This window comes from Pomacea canaliculata, linkage group LG10 (genome assembly GCF_003073045.1).
Source record: "Pomacea canaliculata isolate SZHN2017 linkage group LG10, ASM307304v1, whole genome shotgun sequence".
Lineage (NCBI taxonomy): Eukaryota > Metazoa > Mollusca > Gastropoda > Architaenioglossa > Ampullariidae > Pomacea > Pomacea canaliculata.
The window spans coordinates 6211039-6231415 of record NC_037599.1 but is presented as its reverse complement, the minus strand read 5'-3'; the positions used below and the strand labels follow the sequence as shown (position 1 = coordinate 6231415).

Below are 20377 nucleotides of genomic sequence, written 5' to 3'. Positions count from 1 at the left end.
TTCAGTTTATGACTCCTTGAATCTTTCAATTTAAGTGGTCACTTGCTATAATTGTTCTAATGCAAGCAAATCAAGCTGGCTTTAATTTCCCAGAGGGATGTAATTAAGTCATGAGTCAGAACCGCTTAATGCTGATCAGTTTCAATAAGATCGTCCATGGATCTTATTTCTTGACATGTATTAATAATTTATAAGTACTTCACATTGAATTTTGTGAACTAAACGTTCTCAAAGTATAACATGCTTCAGTAAACGAACAATTTTGCTATATGCTTTCACATCTATAAATTTAATGAAAATATTATAGCCACAACCCATCTGTAAATTTAGTTTTACGTGAGTAATCAGAAACAGTGTGATATGGTCTTCTGAAAAAAAGGCACGAATTAAGCACTCTGGTAACTTTTGGATGCATTGCTTGAAACTACAATTAACTAGCTTTAACAGTGTTCACCCCGTCGGCAGCTGCATGTGTGTGGGTGTGCATGACATCCATAATTATAGTTTTAATAGTACGGCAAACTCCTCCCCCAGTTGATCCATCTGCCAAAAAAGGGACCAAAACTGAAATGTCGGTGACAACTTTACCTAGCTTTCCTTACTTTTTGAGATCTTCAATTCTTCGAAGTGGGAAATGTTAAAGGTGAGGATTGATTGTGATTTGTTCAAAAAGCTTCCAAACAGCTAGTCACATCTACTTCCATCGACTGACAGCATTGCATCCACTCAAATTAATACTATTATAAGCAAACTTCGGAAATGGAAAGTGAACTTATGGTTCTCCTTGTCTTAACCAGTACAATTGCAAATTGGTATAATGCTGTAGATTCCTTTTGAAAACTTCCGATAATAATAAGTTATTAAAGCATTAACTCATTTTGCAGTAAGCACTTTGCACTTAAAGCAGGCTTATCTTTGTTCGGGTCAATGACATGCATCTAGGTTTACTCTCCCACCACCGTCCATGGGGATGAGGAGGTGGAACTGTTCGATGAGCATTTGAGAAGACTATAGAAGTGGCACCGGAAAAGGACATCCTTGTTGTGATCATGGATTTCAACTCTAAAGTCAGCCTATATAGATGCATATTGGCAGTCGGCCGGCATGGCTGGCCACTTGGCTTGACGAGACCGCTGCCAAACACTTCTTAGCCGGGGGAAAATAAATACAATAAATACAGCAAGACTATAAATTAATAATACTATGACTACTAATAATATGGATTCAAATAACACTTTTATAATACAAGATCGTGTAACCAACACGTCAGTCCCTGATGGCTACGTAGGGGTGGGCTAGTGGTACGTAAAGAACACAACAAAGATGGAATTGCCGCATAACCGTATACTTTATTTAGTTTCTCTCGGCGGCTGACCTGCCGTCTCTCCACTCTACCTTCCAAAATCAAAAAGCCCCCTTCAAGTTGTTTGTTTAGTAGGAATTAAGTGCTTCCGCCTTGCGGAGATTATGTACTATGCGGGGACAGGGAGGGGGAGGAAACCAGAGAACCCTGAGAAAACCCCGACGCCCAGCCCTGCAAACAGGTCACATACAGAGAGTATCCGAGACGAGATCTGAACCCTTAGTCGCTCACTGCAGTGGTGACAAGCGAGTGTTTTAACCACTACACTACCGGGCGCCCCAGTATGAAGCCCCCCACCTCCCGCCTTCAACCCTGAAGCTATGCTACTTATTCTATCTCCGTTGAACGTTCCAGAGCCATCCACCTCCTTTTCCCATGGTCTCGTCACAACCAGAGTACACCGCCACCCCGGCCTGTCTGGTCATTGCTCCCCAAGTGACTCAGGCAACTTTGTAACTTCTGGTGTAACAATAGGTCCAGTAGCCACGGGTGGACAGTTCAAGGGACAGTCTAGGAGCTGTTCGACCCCTACCCTCTGCAAGGAAAGATACAATACACTACTAGCTGGGACGAATTGACTTGAGCTGTGGGTCTCACCCTAACCCTGCTGACTACAAGGAGGTCATTTGCAAGAAACAGAAAAGCATGAAAGCAGCCAGGACAGCATGGATCAAGGAGAAATACAGTGAGACCAATGACAACGTGGCATTAAGTGACAACCGAAAGGGCTTCTACCTATACTTAAGACCCTCACCAATGAGAGCCAGCAGAAAACGTCCGCGATGGAAGGCAGCAAAGGCCTGCCCTTGGATGGCAAAGCTATCCTAGATCATTGAAAGAGTACTGCAGCAAGCTTTACCACTACCCTCTGACAACAGACCCAAACATTCTCTAAGCCACTTGAAACAATCTCAAGAAGTCACTCGATCTACATTTTCAGAGCCAATCATCTGACAGATAGAATTTCCTTGAGATGTTGTCAACATACAAATATTCTTGAACCATGTTTTGCACAGACATTTCATTGTTTAGAACAAGGCAGCTTGATGGTTTTCAAAAATGGGTATCAATTATGCTTCAACATATTTGTCTGCCTTCTAAAGTAATAAGAAAATAATTTGCATTTGTTGATTCAATGATATATCTATTAAAGAAGTGCTTTGATGAATTCTGTAAAGGCCATTGCCAGCCTTTTAGTAAGTAAACTTTTATATCAATATTACATTAGCCATCACTTATTGGTCTGATGAGGCTAATTTTTGACTTACTCTGACTAACCTAACAGTGTAAGTGAAAGCAGATGAGCTTATAGAAATTTAAGTGTTACCATAACAGTACTACTGCAGACTTAAACTCTCAAAAAGCATGAGTAGAATATAACTTTTATGGTGGATATGAAATGTTTTCATGTGAGTTTATGTTAACCTTTATGCTACTGAGCTTTTTATTATAGTTTACTAACTGGATAAAATTGTGAACTGATCCTCCTAATTTTATATGGTTTAAGATTCTGCAGGCTTTATGTTCATAAACAGTTTTTATCACTTTTTGCTGTGCGTTTTACGTACAATATAATGAAGTCTCCAAATTATTGTGATTGTGGTGTTTGAAGTTTCAGCCAGACAGGCATAAATTTAAGGTGACTATAAATATTATAGTATAAATTTCTATATGACCTTGTGGAATAGTTACTGCTTAGTTGGCAAATAATTTATTAGCAAAAGTAATTATACGTATATACACCCACGAACTGATCGGAAACTAGTTTTCGCATTTACTAATGACCGTGAACTTTAGATTTTTGAATCTGTTCTTGCTCACATTGGTGGAGGTGATGCGGCAGGAGTTGGTGGTTGGGAGTCATAGGTCACTTAATTCAACCTAAAACCATATCGCCCCAGCTATAGCTTTGACGAGTCGGATCGTTTCCCGCAAGATCATATATATCGTCCCACCACCGAAAGTAGAATCGACCCAGGCCCAAATGACAACTAGATCCATTACAGATTACACAAGTTACATAATTAATATCAAATATCGACAGAGCAATATATATGCATTTTCGAACATTAAATATCTTACTAAACAAAACTGACCGTTTGAAGCCATGAAGAGAACACATCTCACAATCGAGCATAAACGTGACATTTTAATTACTTTTCCCCATTATTATTATTGCCGTATTAAATCTGTGCAATTGTAGTCATTTCGTCTTTTAGGCGAAGACCTATTCCATTTTTGGTGTTAAGACGACGTCCCGTACGTACGTACTCTTGCTTGGGACGATTCTGTCATGGCAGGGGTCAATCTGCATGACCAAAGGAGTCAGATCGATATGACTGGGACAATATGATCTTTGAATTGATAGGACCGATCACCATCCCCCGCCCCCCCCCCCCCCAAAAAAAAAAAACCAAAACAGAACAACTACAACAACAAATAAACCAACAAAAACCTCCGCCAACCCCTTCACACTCTCTCGATCTCGCTATTCTTTCTTTAAAAAAAAGGTTGCTCTTGGTTCAACTACAGTTCCTTTTTTTAAGTAGTGAAAGAATTAATGCACGTTATGGTTAGGTTTCTTGAGTTTATCAGAGAAATGACAAATGTTGGAAAAGGAATAATATACGGGAAAAAGTGAGAAGCGGTTGACAGCGTAACGCTGAGGGAATGATGTTGCCTTGTTCTCTCTACCCGAGTAGCGTCCCTTTGGTGTTTATCTCCCGTTGTTGACAAGACGCGGAGATGAGAATTTCACATTTTACACAGGTTATCAAATAATTTGTAATGGAAAGAAGTAACGCTGTCAACAGACAATTCGTAAAATGTGGCAGTCCATTAAATTATTTCTGGAAAATACTCACACCTTTGTGGAATATAAAGCGCGCGAGTCTCAAAATTAAAATGTTAAATTATGCAGTGATGTGTGTGTACGTGCGCGTGTTGACGTGAGACGCGCGAGAGTTAAAAGACCAGTTAGACTGAGAAGAGATCGCTGCCTTTGCGAGAGAAAGTATCCGTGCAGTTAGTGATTACAATAGTATATTTTGTGTGTGTGAGAGAGAGACTGTGTATAATCTTGGCATGATATATGTTTATGTGGTGGAATACAAATCTTTTCATACATGTGTTTGTATAGGTGAGGGAGAAAGACGCACACGCACTTCATACAAACACATGCTTTGAGCAAGCAGTTCAGTATCGCAGCCTGCAACCTTATTTTTTCCCACGCAATGAATAATCATATGATCCTTTTAACATATACCGGCCCATCCTAGTTTACACTATACACTTTTTTTCCCGCAAGGATGTACTTGTCATAACAATCATAAACAGTAGTGTTAAATGCCTGAGACTCGTCTCACTGCTTTTTTTTTAAAATTATTTAATTCGTTAGGATATGACAAGAGAGAGAGAGAACATTAAATGTTTCTTCCGATCAGTTTAGTGCTGATTAATATTTTTTTGTTGCCATAAATGCTAATTAACAGTCTAATGAGAGGAAAACTGTGTTTGTTTATTGTTAATATATTTGTATATTATTAATATATGTTAACTCGGTATGTGGCTATGTGTGCAATATGATTCAAAAACAGATTAACATATTATTGTGGTGATCTCAGAGACTGATGATCAAATCTCTAAACTTTTATCACTAGAGAAAAGCTCTAAGGTTGTTACAGCATAATTCTAGTTGCAGTCATGGAGAAATGAGGAAATATGCAAAATGTAAAGGTTTGCCGATCCCAGGCCATATGATTGGCTGGATAATGAAAGTAAGTTCAACAATATATTACCAAATAAACCCCCACCAAAACCTCCTTAAGTTAACACTACCATTGCTAAGACTACAAATATAGAATTTCATTCCTACGTTTTAATATTTTAAGTAAATATGGTAGAATATATACATTTTGTAACAAATATACTTGCATGTTTACTTACACATGTACTCCTTTAAAAAATAACAGATATAATTGACAATGTAACATGCAAAAAAAAAAAAAAATTATTAAAAAGCATGTTAAGGTTACCAAACATTTGTTCTTTTTATTTCAGAAAAGTCATTGTTAAATGAGGCAAGCATTATGTCAAGAATGCTTTCCATATGGTCCTCTCTTCAGATAGCTCTCATTTTCTCCTCTGTTTCATCCCGTCTAACAGAACTAAATGGAATGATTGGTAGGCAAATACTGTTGTTGGAAAGAAAATGTGCATTTGAGAAATGACTATGAAAAAGTGGTTTTGTCGTTATGAAAAGTGCTGTAAAACAGTATTGTTAATCTCTTCTGTCACCTAATGTATTGTTGTTAATCAATTTTAATAGTGCAGTACATCAGATAGTATGCATTTTTCTGTGGTTTGATTAATGCGATTTTGTCAGTTTGTGTAGAGAATGGTTGCAACTTTATCCTCATGTTTGAAAGAAACTGGAGAAGGTTTAGAGAAGCTTGTCATTGTGACATTTCACCAGCAGCTCATAAGCTTGCACCAGGAGTTTGTTTTACCATGACCCTCAGAATGTATGAACCCTTTATAAGTGATTCTTTTTTGTCAGATTTCAGAAAAGAGTGAAATGAAATCACCACTGTTAACAAAGAAAGGATGAATTCAGTACAAGTTTAGCAAATGTTTACAGAAATTCACTATGACACACTGTTCTGTAGGACTCACTTCTTTAAAGTACTCTTGATTTTTCTGAACAGTGATTTCTTTTTCATATATGGTGATTGTGATTATCAATTCTTGTGTACAATAGGGTAAATGGATCATGGATCCTAAAGAAACTTCCGTTTAGCAACTAAGCAGGACAACAGCAGTACTTGGTACAGCACTTAGTGTTGTAGATGCGTTTTGTGCTCATCGACTCTATACAATGAAATAATATGTTCTAGGCATATGCTTTCAACAGTCAACAGCTTTGTTTCCTACGATGTAAAAGACTGGCAATAAAGGCACTTTATAACCAGGATAATGCTGCATGTTAGAAGGTCACAGAAAACTATAGTGGTTTAGAGGCAGATGTTCAGTACACTTAAATGTTGGTCAAAGTTAAGCCCGAACTTGTTTGCCAAAATATGTCAGTACAATAGGACTTTGGGACAGGTTAGAGGTTTGACAAAATTAGGTACTTTTGCCAAATTCAGGTAAGAACGACCTGTGCCCTCCCACCTCATCCTATACAACATGATTTTGACCATTACAGAATGTTTCTTTGAAGGTATATTAGTCATTATTACATTACAGCATAATCTCTAACCACATTTTTGTAAAAGTTATCCTCTTAGCATTCTTTAGTGAGAATATATTGTTACTGATTCTTGTAAATAATTCTTTTTTTTCTGCAGAAATCAAAGCAGACAATAACTTCTATTACATTGGAGAAAACATCACCCTCCATTGCTACTCACAGCAGCCAGTTTCTGATATCACATTTGTTTACAATAAAGACATTCCAGTTCCCCAGGAATATATCACAGTCGTCAATGAAACATACGCCTTTATGCAAATAGTTTTGAATGAGTCCTACCATTGTTTCAATATGTTCTACTGCAAAAATGGGAACACATTCCTTGGATATAAGGAAATTTACCTTGAATGTAAGTTTAATTGCACTGCATTTAAAATTATTGGATTATCTAAAAAAAATTATTTGAAGTTTCAACTATTAGTACCAATGCTGTTTTGGTTCAGTTGTTGAAAATGAGGAACTGGAGGAAGAAACATCGCCTGTTGGTGTATATCCTGCCAAAACCTATGAGTTCCAGGGTAAAGGGTGGTTCTTTTTCTTATTGACTTGTCTGTCAGAAAGATTAGTTTTTCGTGTCTAAATTGCTTCTGTGTATTCATGTGGGTTTTGAACACAACTTGTCTTGTTCAACCCTGCATTTTATGTTTTTTGAATTGCTCTCTTCCCTCCTTCCACCCAACAAGTTACAGGTGGGTCAAACATGTGGCACATCTGTTTATCCATGTTGGTGAGCCCTTCCCATGCAAATTTCATAATTACATATAAAAGAAGAGCATTTTAGGAGCTTACTACTGGAAACACAGTGTCTTCTTTGCTGGACATATCTAGCTCACTTGACCAATAGTGTGACATTTGTAGACGTGAAATCAGTCGCCTTGATTCCTTTTTTCTTCTTTTCTCCAGATCTGTTTGATAATAAAATTTTCAGAGTGACCTTCTTTTGCTTTTCACTTTTCTTGTATTTGACAGATCCTCCACAAAATGTAACTGATCTGAAATATGAATATTATGATCAAGAAGATTTTAAGGCTTCTTGGAACCTTCGCATAGATTCCTATAGATGTGGAATGGCTACAGAGGCTTTCCCGAACTCTACCACTGTTATATCAGCTGAGTATGCTGGGTCTGAAGAAGAGTGAGTATTGGAATGATACCATGGTTCAGTATAAAATCTAATTTTAATTGCATATTTAAGCACATTGGTATTGTGGATGTTTTTATATGTCTGTATCATTATTGTAAATATTACTGTATAAATAAGGCTGGCCATGTCATGATTGTGAACATTAATTATTTCAAAGCAGGTCCTCTCTAGTAAATGCTGGCATTGTGGATTTTTGCAGAGACATATTCTGGAAAAACTGCAATAAATCTACAACGACAAGTTGCATAGTCTATGACGTGCATGATTTGACAGAAATATCATTACGTGTAAATATTACCAATTTGAGACGAAACGACACAGTCACAACATTATTCAGTAACCTCTACTTGGACAATAGAGGTGAGTTATTTACATTGCACTGTCATGGTGCAAGATAAATTATATGTTTTATAAATATCATCTTTACGGTGGTATTTCTTAAACTGTTTTCATGACTCTTCTTTGTTTTCTGAGAATAATACTTGCACTGAAGGCATGGGGTGTGAATGTGACAATGTCATTTGAAAGTCTTTTGAGTGAAATGTATGCAGTTATTTCTTGAACTTGGAGTTAATTTCAGTTTGAAAGGTGATGGTAAACTTTTTAGAAGGTCCATACATTTTATGAGATCAGTTGCTGACTTTTACTATTCTGACTTGATCGCTTTATATGATTTTTTTAAGTCCTTTTCTTTCCCAGTAAGACCAGCTCCAGTGACAATGAAAAAGCCTGTGATACTGAACAGCACCTGTGGAAATGTGTCTTGGACTTCTAAAAAACATTATTCAAAATTTAAGGTTTCTGGAAATGCAACAAATGTAAATGATGCTTAACTTTTCATTCTTTAAGAATTGATCATCTGAATGTTAAAAGAGATGGCATTTTACCCTCTTTTTTTGTATTCGTGGAAACATTTGTATTTCCAAGCCATTAATTGGTTTAAAGCTGGCAATTATGCTATTTCTGACAAGGGGGAATAAAGTAAAATAAATCTTGTTACTGAAGGATGGTAAGGGAGGGGGGGGGGTAATCACAGACATCAGTAGCTAGTCTCCATCCATGAGAAATAATCACAAGTTTTCGCAAAAGGGAAGACATACACTCAGGCTGTATAACAAGTAACTTCCCATCACCCATGATCTTATTCTTAAAGACAGTCATGACTTGCATTTTATTGACAAAGAACTTGTTTTAAAAAAAATAATAATACACCACAGCAGCTTTTGATTATTTAAAATAATCCGGATTATGCTGCCTTGCCATCAGCTTGACTGTGACATACCACAAGAATCAGCTCTTCTCTGTTTATAGTGAAGGTTCAGCTTCTGTCTGATATGCATCATACTCATATCTGTGTCATCAGATTCAACTTAACACACATTCTACATTCTTGCTATATATATTATATTTCAATATGCCATATTTCTATTCTAATTCGTCATTTATTGTGTCATGTCAGTTATACTAATATAAAGACCCCTCATAAGAATGTAAAAACAAAAACAAAAAAATAGATGTATATGTTCTTGCTTCTTAGCAGTTTAGGTGACAATATGGAATCTAAATTTTACTGTAATTACTGAAGGAGAAAATGCTACAAGTGTATAATATTATAATTTAGTCATTGCTACAGTTACAGCTGAAATCTATATAGAAATAAATTATGTGGAAGCTTTTTATTTTTGTACAAGCTTGTGCTTTTACATAAATAGAATTGTATTATAGGATTATTGTGTTATGTTTTCATATATGAAGACGACAACTTCAAAAAACAAGGTCACCATATGTGAGTTGCATCCATTCTACAACTACACTGTGATTGTTCAAGCCTTACCACTTGAGGGGTATCCTAGTAAAAAGAGAAGTGCTATCCTTCACATGCCACAGGATGGTATAATTTATGATGCATTTTTCTTTTCTTTAAAAGAAAACATTTTAAAAAATGTGTAATAGGAGGAAAATATATAAAATATAATTAAATTTTAATAAAGTAAAATGTTAATTAAAATTCAAAAGTCCACAAAACATAACAAATATGCAAAATAATCATTATAAAGCCTCTTAACAGATTGGATTCTATTTTTTATTTTTGTTTGCAAATATTTTTTGTGAAGCTCCTGCCTCAGGTCCAGGATTGATAGATGGAGGTTTTTACAGAGATTCATGTGTGGCAAGAGGAGGATACCAGAATCAAACAGTCTACATTTACTTTAAGGTATGAAGTTGTATTTAAAATCTTTTATTTTCAGTCATCATACCCCAGTGAGATTAACTTACATGCTAACAGCTTGCATTGTTTCAGCTTCAGTGTGAAAATTCTAATGAAGTATGAAAAATGGTTTGTCTTAGTACAGAATTTTCTTCTCCTTTGTCATTTTATTAAAAAAAAAACCCCATTAATTCCTACAAAGGTTATTTTTAGAAAACTTTCTAACCTTTAAGATTTATATTAATATGACATTGTGTTCTCTTTTGCAGCCGGTAAAGTTGGAACATAGAAATGGTTTGATCATAAACTACACTGCCAATTTGACTACTGAATCCCAGACAACAGCTTCCATGTATTCTCTCAGTAATCCTGAGAACAATTCCTTGTCGGTATCTGTACCATGTGGAAAAGGCTTTGTTCTTAATATGTATGCAGCTACACATGTAGGTTACTCACCTGCAACAAATTTTCAGATACCTGCTGCTGATAAAGGTAGCTAATGGCAAGTGAGCACATGAAAAAGAAAGAGAGAGAGAAGTTGTTGTGCATGTCAAGGCCATTTTCCATTTTATGTCACCAGGGCTTTTTGTAGGAAATTTTTGGTTGCTTTTGCCTTTGATTATTTTTGCTCAAAATCTTTGTAAACTACATTCATCAGGGTCCAAGTAATTGCTGAGAAAGTGTTAGCATTTGCAAGAATGTACTTAAACCCATGAATGCGTACACCTTTTTTGTGAACTCATGCATATATTTACACACACTCTCTCTCTTTCTGTCACTTTCTACAGGAGTTCACTGATTATTTAGTCTTCCTTGATCAATTAAGTCAGACACTTTACTTTAGGTATATACATTGATGAAAATGTTCTGGTCAGTTGATTGTTCTTCACACTTTACTAAAATCTAGCATTAGTAGATTAAAGAAGTCTGATCAAACTTGCATGCTGCAGCTCTGTATGTTAGTTGCAGAACTGCGAGCAGCTTTGCATAAAATGGACCTACACATTAAAGAATCTGGTGATGATGGATCTGTCAAAACTGCTTACTGGTTGTGGAAGCCAGAATTTGTTATAGACCACCTCGTATTGTATTACTGTGAAAGAAAGACGTCATTTACTAGGGCTTGTAATGAAAAGGTGATACTTTTGTTTTTAGATTTAGAGATCTCTACTTGATGGTTGCTTATGTTGCTCTTGCAAAGTGATCCACTGTTAGTCTCGGTGAGCCGTAAAAAGAATGTGCATAAACCGTAAGCTATGTCGTCTAATGTCTCGTTTTAGCAGTTAACTGGGAAAAATCATCTGCCAGCAGTCCAGGTAAGACCTAGCCTAAAGCTGAGTTCTCTGATGCTGTTTTGTGGGGTTTTTTTCTTTGAACAGAGAAACAGACTGGCTACTTTTTTTTTAAAATTGTAAAGTTGGTCAAGTGGGTTTTCCTTGTTTATGTAGGTGATGTGAGCTAAAATGGTTTCTTTGTAATATATTTGTGTGTGTGTGTGTGTTTTGTTATAATATTTTTTAAGATGCCAATGGAGAAGATTGATGTTAATCCTGCTGATCAAAATAAGACATTTATAGCAAAGAAAGCTGATTTGTTTGGACTGGCTTCATCTGCACCAAATGGGATTTGGACTGGCATCATTTTCACAGACTGCATCTACACAGACTTCACTTATTCACGTGTGTATAACATGGAAGTGCAGATATAAAAGATGTGGAAGAAATTTTATTACATATGTATATATTTTAAAAGAGTGTAATACCAAAGAATTATCCTAAACGCTTATTTTTCAATACTGTGCCATCGCTTTAGTCAAAAGCTAATAAGGAAGTACCTCATGGGGTACAAAAGACTCTTTATGCTGATGGTCAGTGGACAGTTTAGGAGCAAGTTTCTGTGGTTGACTAGAAAACTCATGTCCAGAAATATTTATTTAATTTATCAGCAGGAATGAGAGGGTAGGGTTCTGCCTCCCACATGCTATACCTTAGACATGGTGAGCCACTTAGGTTAGGTTATCTGGAGCATTCTGCTCTGTCTCTGCATAAGGCAACTATTGACAAGATAGGTGCTTTGCCATGGTGAAACTTTTGTTTGCAAGATTAGTGTAAAACACCAAGTCCACTCTTGTGTCTGTTTCCCTAAATATAAGGGAAGTCTGCAATGACAAAAGAGGGGTTTCAATATTTTCATTGTTATTTTTAAATGAGCTTATTTAGTTTCATCACTATTAAGTTTTGTGGAATGTTAATTTATCCTGTTTTCATTTACCTACTGCAGATAACCTTGAGGTGCCAGCACCCCCAGCAATAGTACAAGATGTTGAGCATATTAAGCTCAGCTGGAAACAAGAAAAATGTGACATGGGGAAACGACTTCTGACATACTACAGTATAGTAAAGTGGTGCTCCTCATCGACTTGTAGATGTAAGCTGTGGTGATTCATTGTCTTAGGTTTACATTAAAATTTATATAGGAATAGTAAAATTATTTTTTATTTTAATTATTCCTGTTTTTAAATATATTTATTCTGCTAAGAACATACAGAACTACAGTGAAGACAGTTGTATTCTTTTTTTTTTTGACAATTCAAGATTCAGTGCATTTTTCTGCAGATGACAATGTCACCATTATGGATGCATCAGTGTACACAATAAGTGACGTCACAATTGGCACAGAGTATTTAATCAGTGTTGCTGCCATCACATCCCGTGGAGAGACAGGCTACAGCAAACCAGTAAAAGTCACTGTCAGACCTCCAAAAGGATTGCGTAAGCGCTTTACCATGCAAAATTCCATGCATTTATGGCTGGTTGTTGTAGTATCTTTATTTATCTCTCCTGCTCCTAGCAACCTTTCCTGCCATATCAGGGTGTGTCTGTCCTCACGGGCATCTTGACTGCAGTGTTGAATGACTTTTCACCAGTGATGTCGTTGACATGGCACTGGGTATGACAGAAGTCTTTATTTATTTTTGGTTTTCATTGCAAGGGTGGTCTCTTAGTTCCTAAGATATTAAGACACTTTTGGAAAAAATGGGAGAGAAAAGGGTGAAATCGTGTGTGTATGTACATGCATGAGTGTTCGTGTGTCTGTGTGAAAGACAAGGGGAGAGAACAAGAAGGAGGTATGTAACTGCTTAGAAAAAAAGGTAACACTTGCAACATTTTCTCTATTGCAGAACTAGTGTTTTAAACAATAATGTGTGTGTGTACATATCTATACATAGTAGTACATTTAATATGTTTCAGAATTCGTCACCAAAATCATTACAGGGGTGTCAAGTACAGTGCTATTGCTTGTGCTATTGATGGTACCAGTGTTATTGTATCTGTGCAGGTTTGTAATCCGTAATGTTAAGTATTTTTTATTATGGTTTCCAAATTTTAAGTGTCAATATCAACAATCTGTAAGGCATTCACAATGTGTAATGCAGAAAGTTGAATGGAGGCTAAAGCATCAAAACTGCAATTTTTAGTTCCTGGGTGATGTTCCTTTTGGCACAAGTTTAAATTTAAAAAAATTGTGATACAATTTAGCATTAGAATTCAGATTTAGGTATGCAGATTGTATGAAAAGTTCCTAACTGAGGATATTATGAGTAAGAATAGCAGTATTAGGCTAAATAGTTCTGTTTTGTTTTTTATGAGATTAAAAAAAAGTTTTACTTAAGTAATTTATTATTTAGGATTGGCTCTTAGTAGAGAAATTTTGAATATGAGCTGCTCCTCTTTCCTCAGACACAAGTGGAAAAAAGCAAGGCAAAAATTTACAGCCAGTCTGCTGTTGCCAGTTCCAAGTGCAAGTCCTTATGGGGGAGATGGATCTTTATATAGTGTATGTTTATGTGTATATCCTTTGCTTTTATAAGTCCATCAAACTAAAACTAATGTTATAGGACAGGGCACAGAGCATTGTACTAAAACACTGATTGTGTCTTTGAATCATTCTAGCCTTATCATTTATAATAATCAATTTCTCACATTATCCATGAAGCTGCTTTCATTTTAATTTGCAGAAACCTCATGACAGTGAGTGTAGATACTGTGAAACACGTGCTGACTCCAAAACATCCTACACTGATGCTAAGAGGAATATGCAAAGGCCAGCTAGTTTCACCATAATGTCACCCTACACTGACATGTCTGATACTAAAAATATGGAAAGGCCAGCTAGTTACACCATAATGTCCCTTGGCTTTTTTAAACCTTCATGCGACCAAGTATGGGCTAGTACCTGCAAGGGATCCAGTCCGCTGTGCTTTAGTACAGGATTGCTTTCAGCTTCCATAGCCACTGCAGCGCCATGTCAAGAACACTCAGAACTGACTAGTTTTTGCTCAGATGGAAAGCTTTTGGATTATCCTCATGTAAAGGAAGATTTTGTGGGTTCCACAATGAGGAATACTTCTGGAAAGATGCAGTCAAAACTTCAAAACAATTTTGCAAATGAGGATCTCACACAGCCACCAAATGAAGCCACAAAAGGAGATGATACACATCCCAGTATCTGTGTCACTGCTGGCTATGTTTGGCCAGATTTATTATTTGAGTCAAGAAGACCAAGCATTGCATCTGCCATAGAGTATGATGACAAAGAAAATGTGAATAGTGCTCAGGAAAAGAGAGATAAAGGTATGAGGACAGAAGCTGATGTCAGCAACAGTCCCTGTAAAAGTGCAGATCTAAGCATCTATGTGAATGTCAAGGAGCTTGCCTTGGACAGGTATGTTCAGGCTTTCAGTGCAGTTGAGGAAAATCGACATGAGGTCTGTTCTGAAGAGCCATTCAAAAACACAACTCAGGCTTTGGACCACACATCTGACTTTCAGGGTCTAACCATGCAAGACTGTTTACAGAGAGAGGCAAAGACTGCTGAAACAGGAATGAAAGCAACAGGTTAGGAAATGTTAGCAGAAGTGTTTGAGTCTGAATTAGAAATGAATCAGCCAGAAGAATCCTCCCTAAAAATATGGAAAACTCATGCAGGTGATGTCAAAATGGAATACGACAGAGAAGAGATGTAGGTTGGAGAAGCTGAGGTGGAGCTAGTGTGAAACAGGACAAAGTAAACAAATGAGTCTAATCACAAGCAGGAGTAACATTACACAGCTTTATCTAAAGCAAATGGATCTCGTCACAAGCAGGGGTAACATTAAAGAGATGTGAAATTTGTGTAAGAAAAATGAGACTAACATAGAGGTAGCCAAGAACTGTAGGAAAGCCATATATATTTATGATGTGACATGCTGAGGAGAAACCAGTTTGTGGAGGAAGAGAAAATATAAATGGAGGTGGAAAGTAGAATGATGGGAGCATGTCTCTTTCAGTGAAAGTGAGAGGTGAAGGAAGAACTTGCATATTTAACATGTTTGCAACACTGCTATGCCTATATACATACAGCACAGTTATTCTTCCTTAAAAATATTCTACAGGCAGGTGCAAAATGGTCAGAATGTTAGAATGCAGAAAATGCAAGAAAGCAGTAACTAAATAAGGGTATCAAACATTGATTATTTTACTGATGGAATTTTGTGTATCTTGAGTTCTCTCTCTTTAACCACTGTATTCAGTATGTTTCATACCTTTGCTTTCCTAGGTAGTAGAAAGTAAGGCAATAGTATGACATTGGAGACAGCTTGTGCTCATTTTGACATGCATGGATACATGACAGAAAGCAAAATTAACAACACTTAAGTCAGTAATACTTTAATTTGTGCCTCATTCATATACAGTATTGTGTAAAAATAATTTTTGTTGTAATTCTTGCTGTGCCACTTTTTGACAAAAGTAATCTCAGATCTTAGATCTCTGAACTTAACCTACTTTTGCTGAACTTTACTGCAAGAAAAAGCCATATGCTGAACAAAAAACTGCATAATTCTTAAAATTTTTTGTTAAATCTTTTCTCTGTTAAATCTTTTCGCTGCATAATTTTATTAATAGATATATATTAAAAGATGCTTACTTTTGCAACAACTGAGCACTGAATGAGCATCATGTGATTTAATTTTAGGGTAACTCCCTAGGCCTTTAGAAGGTGTGAAGAGATACAGTTCAAAGTACCTGAACATTCCACACATATATATATATAAATCTCTAAATGGGCTTGTTATTCAGCATTCCATTTGCAAAAGCATTTTATGACAATTTCCAGATAATTTTTTAACCCAATGCACCATTTTTTCTTAATGTTTGTTTTAAAAAGCAGTATTTTTTTCAAACTGTCTGAAGATTTTAAGTCCATTTGTTTTGCTGATGTTTAATTCAGATGGAGCAAAAATGAAGATGTATGGAGAGTGGTGTTAAATATATTTTTCAATTGAATCTCTGTTGTCATCAGAGACAGAAAATCACCAGTATGTACATAGAATAAGCTGTATGGGTCATCTTTACTGCTTTGCTGTCTAGAAAAGCATGGTTAGTAGTCTTTTAATTTTGAAGTATGATTATGAATTCAAACAAACGCCACAGACGAACTTCTTTTGACTACTATATGTCAGTTTCTTTTCATTGCCCACAAATAGTATGGTTTGTACCAGCTTAGGTGTTTGTAACTTCAAGTGATTTCCAATGATACATCAACTTTGAGTTCAAGGTGACAGAAATATATTATCTAGAAAGAAGTGGGAATCTATGTTACATTGTTTGTTTGCATAAATCATGGATTAGCCAGCAGTTTTTATTTGCCAGACTGAAAAATCAGCTATTTTTTCCTCTTTCTGCATTTTTTTTGCAGTTTTTCTATCTAAACAACACTGTTATTTTTTCGTGTACTTTTAAATTATAAAGATCATATCTGGGACATTTTATTTTCTCTATTGCATGCCTTACAACTGGTTATAAGCTTATACACCACAAAATTCCATAACTGGCTTCTCAGCTCATTTTATAAATATTTATCACAAAGTTTGAAATGTAAAAATTGTGTGTTCTGAAATATTGTTTGAGAGATATCAAAAAGTCTTGTTTGAAGATGTTTACATCCGCTGCCTAAAATACTAAGATTTTAATCACACTCGCTTCCAGATTTGTCAGTCATTGCATGAGTAATGTCTCTTTGAATTCTTTTGATCGCACTTTTTTAAATGAATGCAGATCAAAATGTACAGTCATTTTCAAATTGAGCTTCCATTGTAAAAGAAAAAAAAAATGCATAAAACTTCTACAAAAGTCTCTACAGGGTACTTTCTGCCAAGTGATTTTTATGTCATAGTTTTGCATTTGCAAATACCAGTCAAAGAAATATATTCAGAGCAAACATGCTAAAACTGCTTAGTAGATTTGTATTTATTGAATTTTTATATATTGAATCTTTTCATACGCTATATTATCAGTATTACATTAATTACATAACTGACGTGAAAGTAGAACTTCACCAGGAAAGATGCAGAAAAATCGTTTAGCTACCATATTGAGAAACTGTCATTGGTGGGAACCCTCAGTTTGATGATGCAGTTCTTTGGCTTGATAGTTTTGTGTGTGTGTGTTTCAGGAATGCCAAAACTTTCTTGAGGAAGTCACATTTTCTATGTTACTGGGAATAAATCAGGAAACCGGTTTTATATTTTAATTCATTTTTTCTGTACACAAATTATTTTTAAAATATGTATTGTAAAATATGTTGTTCTCACTGTTCAGTTTGTTTTGTTTTATTTTAAGACAATGAGAAAATGAAGAACTGAATTACGTGTTCTAAGTTATAAGCTTAGGTGAATTAGCAAAATTAAATTTGTGGTCATTGATGGTCTAACAAACTTCATAGTGTAACTTTTCTTTCTCTTTGAATATGCATGGTTAAAACTCTACAGGAACTCTTCATAAAATCATACAAATAAGTGGTTATAAGTTACTTTCCCAAAGCATCACAGGTAAGCATGACACACATACAGGTTGTAGCACAATAGTCAAGTGCCAAAGAAGGGGTTTAGCACCGAAACAGAATTAATACCCTAAAAAATATTGGTCAAATACCAAAATGTTTGTTCATCGACCAGTTCGAGTGCCAAGGTACCACCAAAGATTCTAAATAGTACTTAGCATCTTCGGTACTACTGTAAATGGTCTCAGCTCTACCACTGGATGTAGCGTTTGTGATGTAAGCTTATCTTTGTGCGTATGTAATATTGTGGTTTTTGACCTCTTTCTTTTGCAGGGTTTGCATGAGACAATCTGACTGGAGTTATTGACACAGATTTGGGGAAAGGGGAAGTATTTTGTACTGAACTCAGCCAAATCATCATAGAAAAAAATTGCACTTTGGCAGGATCAGCGTAACCAGATAACCCTCCACACCACACATGCTCACCCATACCTTGTGAAGATAATGTTCAAGTTTTTAGCATCTTTATTATGGCAATGACTTTCTGGCTGCCTGCAGCTACCTGTGCAACCACTGCTTAGACACAGAGGGGAATTTTTATAATTTTCTCTCTAGCTATACAATTCATTTTATTTTTTATTCTAATTGTAGAATGCATGCTATAGCTATACAATTTATTTCATAATTATAGAATGCATTTTATAGCTAGAGAGAAAAAAACTGGTCAAACCAGAGTATTTGTAGTATGCTGTATTGTGTTATATGCTGTCCAATTTATTTTTCATTTATAATTCAATTCTATAGAATACATTCTAGTTATACAATTCTATAATTATAGAATGAATGCATTCTATAATTATAAAGTAATCTCTATAACTAGAGAGGGAAATAAATAAAAGCGCTGTTTTCCGCTATCAATGCTGCAACCTGTAGCTTGCTTTTACCAGAAATCTATACAGATATCAGCTTTTCTCTAGCTTCTTCCTCCAATTTCTATCTCTGCCATATGGTGGTTGCATGGCTGGTTTGACAAGAAAGTGCCTCCTCTTACAGGTCATGTCACAATATGAGAGGAGAGGGAGAGGAAAACCTCTCAGAGAAAATCCATGTAAGCAGGTGTCACATAATTATAGAGTGTCCCGAGATGAGATCTGAACCTTGAGTCTCCAACTGCAGTGGTGACAAGCGGATGCATCAGCCACTATAATTATTACCATCCGCTTCTTCTGAGGGTCCTGCCCCGCTTCTTTTTCCCCAAGCGAAGAATGTCGATCGGTCCGCGAAATCTTTGGTCTAGTTCGACCGCAGGCGAGACTCGAAATTCAGTTGATTTATTTTTTTCATAGTAACAAACTTATCTTGCCATGACTCAACTTACTTGGATTAGAGGTAAAGGAATTGTAAACGGGAGCCCTAGAAGACTAGTCATATTTTTCATACTTTGAAGTTATTATGTTATCTGAACTTATACAAATCTCTCAATCGAATAATAATAATTTCTTTATTACATTAAATTGCCTTGAGTTTATTATTGGGGGCTCGGAGTCAGATTGTATCTTTGCTAGCAATTTAGTCAAAGTGTATATTTGCATACGCGCGCGTGTTGGCGCGGGTGACGGAGGAATCGAGAGTGTGATCACCCCGATGCCAGCGGCTCGAATGTGGCACATCCATCTGTCCATTTCATGTACCCATTCCCTGAGGTTCATGACAGATCAGTGCCATCGACATCATACATCTTAGAGGTTGGGCACAAACGCTCTTTTTCCACACAAGATCAAGGATGTTAATTATTCTCTGAAGCCTACTACACAATTGCTTCACAGACTAGCATCAGCAGAAGCTGGTATTTTAAATTGCGGAATTCCGATGATAATAGTGGAAGTGATCTCATCATTTTAGTAACAAGCTTAAGCGTACGTCCCGCTTCTCAAATATCCGCACCACTTTGGTGTGCTTATAGAAAGGAAGTGTCAATACAATCTGTATGTGTGGGTGTTTTCGCTTCCCGTACATTGCATTAGTATAATGAGACTGTTAACACTTGAGGCTTTTATTTTCCCGTTATTATTTCCATGACACATAACAGACAAGATGTCGTGCCAGATCACATGGCCAAGCCAGACCGCTTGGCTGTTGCAAGTGGGGGGTCCTGCAGTGTTTTGTAGAAAGAGACTGGTTTTATATTCTGTCCCAATTAATCGGTAGCAGCCTCCTCTGGCATTTGTTCATGAATGCCTGGATTCTCCTCCCCCTATCGGCAAACAGAGTCCACGTTTCACATCCTTAAAGCAGGATCGGCACTCCAAGGATTTGTACAGATTGTATTAAGTAATAAACGTACGTGATGTTATTACGACTGCTGTTCAGACCCTGCATGTTCAGCCTAGTCATTGCTGCTACTGCTGTCACGATGTGATACGGACATTGGTCGAGGAGCTGTCATCTTGTAGAGGGGAACTCTCAAGTACTTAAAAATGTTTATCTCTTCTAGTAGACCTCTACTTTGCCGTTGCCAGTGACAATGACTTTACTGTTATCAATAGTCTTATATGCGTTTGAACTATCTGCATGCCTGTTGTTAAGATC

The 20377-nt window shown here is 36.3% G+C and overlaps 1 protein-coding gene across 4 annotated transcripts; it reads left to right on the top strand.

The window, feature by feature from the left end:
* The first annotated feature begins 1008 nt into the window (after window positions 1-1008).
* On the top strand, window positions 1009-17723 carry LOC112573107. 4 transcript variants are annotated; one of them, XM_025253145.1, is made up of 17 exons: window positions 1014-2559; window positions 5058-5139; window positions 5423-5545; window positions 6712-6963; window positions 7584-7749; window positions 7958-8118; window positions 8458-8576; window positions 9514-9649; window positions 9873-9973; window positions 10237-10459; window positions 10931-11103; window positions 11490-11646; window positions 12248-12394; window positions 12583-12738; window positions 13219-13306; window positions 13708-13804; window positions 13986-17723. In XM_025253145.1, the coding sequence occupies exons 3-17, from the start codon at window positions 5452-5454 to the stop codon at window positions 14868-14870; spliced, it is 2955 nt and encodes a 984-aa protein (XP_025108930.1). In that variant the 5' UTR covers window positions 1014-2559; window positions 5058-5139; window positions 5423-5451; the 3' UTR covers window positions 14871-17723. The 4 variants fall into 4 exon arrangements, with proteins under 4 accessions (XP_025108928.1, XP_025108930.1, XP_025108929.1 ...); XM_025253143.1 differs by lacking the exon at window positions 5058-5139 and having other exon boundaries at window positions 1009-2559; XM_025253144.1 differs by having other exon boundaries at window positions 1014-5139.
* Window positions 17724-20377: the final 2654 nt, after the last annotated feature.